The sequence below is a fragment of the Mesocricetus auratus genome, unplaced genomic scaffold (genome assembly GCF_017639785.1).
Source record: "Mesocricetus auratus isolate SY011 unplaced genomic scaffold, BCM_Maur_2.0 Super-Scaffold_100013, whole genome shotgun sequence".
Taxonomy (NCBI): domain Eukaryota; kingdom Metazoa; phylum Chordata; class Mammalia; order Rodentia; family Cricetidae; genus Mesocricetus; species Mesocricetus auratus.
The window spans coordinates 45419605-45424816 of NW_024429196.1; the positions used below are offsets into that span (position 1 = coordinate 45419605).

Here is a 5212-nt window from a genome sequence, read left to right on the forward strand (position 1 = left end):
CTTAATAAAGGCTCTGAGTTCAAACTTTGGTCATAATGAGTGGTTTCTGGGTTTTACCCCATAATACTATGCAAGAGACCTTTTCCTGTTGTGAGGTTAAAATAATGTTATCTTTAAAAAAAGAATGTCTATTAGATTTTAATTTTTAGGATATTAAAGTACTTGATATATTATTTATGATTTATTAAAGCTTACCTGAGGATTCAGATAGTAAAGTCAGTCACAAATCATAGAAGCCAGGAACACACCTTTAATTCCAGCAGCCAGAAACTAGGAAGTGGTGGCACACACCTTTAATCCTAGGACTCAGGATTAAGAGATAGATTAATCCCAGCACTAGAAGGGTGTAAAAGATAGAGCATTCATTCTCCAGCCACAGAATCAGCCCATTTAGACCGAGGTAGAGGTAAGAAGCTAGTGACTAGTTACTTTGCTTTTCTGATATTCAGCTTGAAGTCTGAACCCCAGTATCTGCCTCTGGGTCCTTTTATTTTTCATGTTATAAGTACCTTAGGTTTTTTTTTTTTTTTTTTTTTTTTTTTTGGTTTTTCGAGACAGGGTTTCTGTGGCTTTGGAGACTTTTCTGGAACTAGCTCTTGTAGACCAGGCTGGTCTCAAACTCACAGAGATCTGCCTGCCTCTGCCTTCTGAGTGCTGATATTAAAGGCATGTGCCACCAACGCCTGGCCCTTAGGTACTTTTTATATCAAAGAGAAGAAAAACAACACCAGAAGACTTGGTTTTTTTTTTTTTTTTTGTCTCCAATACTTGGGACTGTACCAGTATTGATTCCTGCTAGGCAAATCTTTAGAAGAATAATAGAAAATGGTAACATACCCACAGGGGCAAGTGACACAAATAGTCACATTCTGACCTCTAAAGGCTGTAAGATAAAGTTCCCCTCTTCCTAGCTGAGACTGTATTTCCATACCTGCCCTATCTAATCTAACACATTTTGCCCTATCTTCTGGTGCACACTGAGTGTCAGATCTCTCGGAGGATCAGCCACACTTCATGTCCTATCCAGTACCTTTCAGAAGCTGATAAACTAACGTGTTATAGCCCCACAGGAGGGTGGCACATAGCTTACTAAATTGCTGCTTTATGTCCTGAGCCTTTCACTGATCGTTAAATTCAAAGACCCTTCTCTAAATGCAGTTTCAGATTGTCTGCCAGCAAACCAAAACAGAAACATAAAAATCACAAAAAACCGTAAAAATCACAAACCTGTCACAGAACTTGCCAGGCCAGCACAACAAGTAACACAGAAACAAACAAACACAGAACATCTACCTGTCTGGTCGGAGACTTAAACCTTTAGGGGTCTGGGGTCTGGGAATCATGGACGATCCCCCAAATGTTGTGCCCGAATTGCAAAAGTCCCCAGAGACCACCAGGAAGACCCATGAAACTGCAAAAGCAAGGTTTAATGAGTTCATCCAACCAAAACAGGGACCCCATCTAGCAAGCTGATGAGGGAGTGAAGTTCCCTCTCTACTGCTAGGTTTTATAGACAAAAGTTACAGGATTACATCAGTAGGTGTGGGTTGGTTTCTGATTGGTTGACATTTGGGAACTATTTAGAATTTCTCAAAGTCATATTTTGGCATGAAATACCTGTGTATCAATTATTTTTATTGGTCAGTGCTGAGAGGGAACATTCTGTGGTTTCTAAGACATTGTGTTGTTACTTGCAGGTGGCCTGTTGTACATAGTTTCCAGAACTATATCCTCTAAATCGTGGAGACTACAGGGGAGGTTTTGGTCCCCGCTAGAGTTTCTTTTGTGGCCAAACACTGAGCATCTAGGAGGTGGGTGTCTGGAGTTTTTTGTGTTCAGTTTTGGCCCTAGGCTCTGGAGTTTCCTTTCGTCAGAGGCCTACGTGCCTTTTCTGTAACTTGTTATGGCTGTTAAAGCAGGGGGCTGAGTGAGGATCTGGCCCCTTCATTTCTAAATTGTTAGAAATGAAGCCCTTTAGAGTTTAGTTCACCCCTTTCAGTTTCGTGGGTTGCCGTGCCATCTCCTTTTCCAGCTTCTCTTGATTCAAGTGGCTGTCATTTCTTTTATAAATTTTATTGAAATTAGAAACAATCTTATTTTACATATCAATCCCAGTTCCCTCTCCCTCCCATCCTTCTATGCCCCCCAGTGGCTGTCATGCAGAGTCTCTAGCCCTGAAATTCTCAGTAGTGATTCCAAGGTCATACCAACTACTTGCAACTTTGTGAACTTTCAGGTCAAGTCTACTGAACCCGGAATTTTCATTACTTAAACACACCAATATTTTTGAACAAACTGCAGAGGACATGGATTCTTTATGCTGATCACTCCCCTGACTCTGGAAGCTGCTAATCTGAACTAAATTTCATCATTCACTTTACATACCCACCCATCCACCCACCCATGAACTGGTCCTTTTGGGCCTATAGTCAGGTAAAACCAGGTAGTTAAGAGAGAAGAGCACACAAAAGAGAAAGTAGGGAGCCGGGTGTCGCACGCCTTTAATCCTAGCACTAGGGAGGCAGAGGCAGGCTGATCTCTGTGAGTTCAAGGCCAGCCTGGTCCACAGATAGAGTTCCAGGACAGCCTACAAAATAGAGAAACCCTGTCTCAGAAAAAAAAAAAAAAAAAAAAAAAAAGAGAAAGTAGGGAAGGGATTGAACACCAATACTCTGTTGGAAATTAAATAAATTCAAGAGACTAGTGAAAATGAAGCAATTTTTAATATACAATCTGACATAGAGAAAAGGCTAAGTTGGCTCTCTGTGTAGCCTTATATGACCTGGAACAAGTCAGATAAGGCTACAGTCTTGTAGACAAGACTGGTCTCGAATTCAGACAGATCCACCTGCCTTTGCCTCCCAAATGCTGGGATTAAAGGTAGGGCTGCTGCCACCACCACCTAGCTAAGACCTTTTTTTTTTTTTTTAAATAATTTCAGCCTTTTCTTTTTCTTGTAAAATTTACTTTTTTAAAAAAAATGTATGAGTGCTGTTTGCATGCCAGAAGATGGCTTTAGAACCCATTAAAGATCCTTAGAAGCCACCACGTAATTGCTGGGTATTGAATTTAGGTCCTCTGGAAGAGCAGCCAATGTCCTTAACCTGAGCCTCATCAGCTGCTTCCTGAACAGGAACAGGACTTGCCCTCTTCAGGTTTAGGACACAGAGCTTCACCTAATTTGGGACTTAAGACCTCCTCCTTGTCTGTGCTCAGTAAGACAACAGATCACCTGTAACTTCCCATCTCTCAGAATTCTGATAGTCGCCAGCCAGCTTCTGCATAACCCTGCAGTTTAAGTACATTTCACACTGAAATGGACCATAGTTTATTCCTTACACTTGCGAATATTGCTACTCGGAAGCAGCTTTGATGTTTCAGAGCTAACCTTTAGGATTTATCATTTGTAGTCTACCCGGTACACTCCATGCGATAAACCAATATCTTTTCAATTTGTTTTTGATCAAATAACACCTTCGCCGGGCAGTGGTGGCACAGGCCTTTAAGACGCAGGCTGATCTCAGTTCTGGAGAGTTCCAGAGCAGCCAAGGATACACGGAGAAACAATCTCAAACCCCTCTCAAAAACCCAAAATAACCAACTCCCCCAAAAAAGAAAACCCCAAAGACTCAAAACACCTTCAGCGAAGTCATCTTTGTATACCACTAAAATACCAGTCCTTTAACTTACCTGTTCTGCATTTTCTCCCTGGATTATTTACCACCTGACACACCGCACCTTCGTTTCCACAGCTGGAAACAATTTCAATGGGGATAGTTCCCTATCCAGAGTTAGCCTCAAAAACGTGCTGTGTACTCCGGACCAATAGTTTACCAGTGTGGGACCCGGAAGTCTACTTTTAACAAATGTCATCTACTAACATTATGTTCTGCTGCAGAGAAAAATTTAAGAATCCTATCATTTACTTAAGGTTAGACAGGATGGTAGACGTCCCAAATATCCCCGGCCTAGGGAGCAGTTGCAACAACCCTTCAATCTCAGCACTTATGGAGGTAGAGGCAGACGGACCAGCTTGGTCTAAAGTCCAGTCAATTTCCCCAAACAAAAAAGCAAGCACCATTTGGACAAAGACCAAGAAAACGCTTCTCAAAATTTGGACTCAGAATAAGAAAGACCTTGATAGGTGCATCAGCTTCTTTCTAGACTACATGAGTGGCTCTGAAAAGAGCCTTTGGGGTAGTACCTAAATCTGCTCACTTGGCCTTGTGGTGGCTCTCGGTCTTCTTGGGCAACAGCACGGCCTGGATGTTAGGCAGGACGCCGCCCTGAGCGATCGTCACGCGGCCCAGCAGCTTGTTGAGCTCCTCGTCGTTGCGGATGGCCAGTTGAAGGTGGCGCGGGATGATGCGAGTCTTCTTGTTGTCGCGGGCCGCGTTGCCAGCCAGTTCCAGGATCTCGGCCGTCAGGTACTCCAGCACGGCAGCCAGGTACACCGGGGCGCCGGCGCCCACCCGCTCCGAGTAGTTGCCCTTGCGGAGGAGGCGGTGCACGCGGCCCACGGGGAACTGCAGGCCGGCCCGGGAGGAGCGGGTCTTGGCCTTGGCGCGAGCCTTGCCGCCCTGCTTGCCGCGTCCAGACATAGTAAACAACTTCCACAGCTGGAGATTACGGATTAAACAAGGAGCAACCCTCTCGGCTTTTATAGTCAAGCTACGGCGCGAAAAAGGAAATGCGTCATTGGTTAACATTCTGAGTTCATTTGAACCAATGGAAACGCGGTTTGGGACTTTTTGTATTCTTATTGGGTAAAAACAGACTCAACCTTTTTTTTCTGAGCGACCACTAACAAGACGCACAGCACTTTACCCTATTTGCATACGAAGCTCTAGAAAAGGAGAACACACTCCTACTTTCAGTCTGTTTCGTTGTTGGTGTTTGATTTGCTTCATTCTCCGTTATGCCTGAGCCCGCTAAGTCCGCGCCCGCCCCGAAGAAGGGCTCCAAGAAGGCTGTGACCAAGGCCCAGAAGAAGGATGGTAAGAAGCGCAAGCGCAGCCGCAAGGAGAGCTACTCCGTGTACGTGTACAAGGTGCTGAAGCAGGTACACCCCGACACCGGCATCTCCTCCAAGGCCATGGGCATCATGAACTCGTTCGTCAACGACATCTTCGAGCGCATCGCGGGCGAGGCTTCTCGCCTGGCGCATTACAACAAGCGCTCGACCATCACGTCCCGGGAGATCCAGACGGCC

The 5212-nt window shown here is 44.7% G+C and overlaps 2 protein-coding genes across 2 annotated transcripts in view; one reads left to right on the forward strand and one right to left on the reverse strand.

The window, feature by feature from the left end:
* Positions 1-4170: 4170 nt before the first annotated feature.
* LOC121143551 (histone H2A type 1-H) lies at positions 4171-4643 on the reverse strand. Its single transcript, XM_040755676.1, has one exon. The coding sequence runs from the start codon at positions 4599-4601 to the stop codon at positions 4215-4217; it is 387 nt and encodes a 128-aa protein (XP_040611610.1). The 5' UTR covers positions 4602-4643; the 3' UTR covers positions 4171-4214.
* Positions 4644-4873: 230 nt separating this feature from the next.
* Positions 4874-5212, forward strand: part of LOC101839356 (histone H2B type 1-K) — a 482-nt gene continuing 143 nt past the window's right edge. The window contains exon 1 of the mRNA XM_021223408.2: positions 4874-5212. This exon is cut by the window's right edge and continues 143 nt beyond it. Within this exon, the coding sequence (XP_021079067.1) occupies positions 4919-5212 (294 nt within the window). The 5' untranslated portion in view covers positions 4874-4918.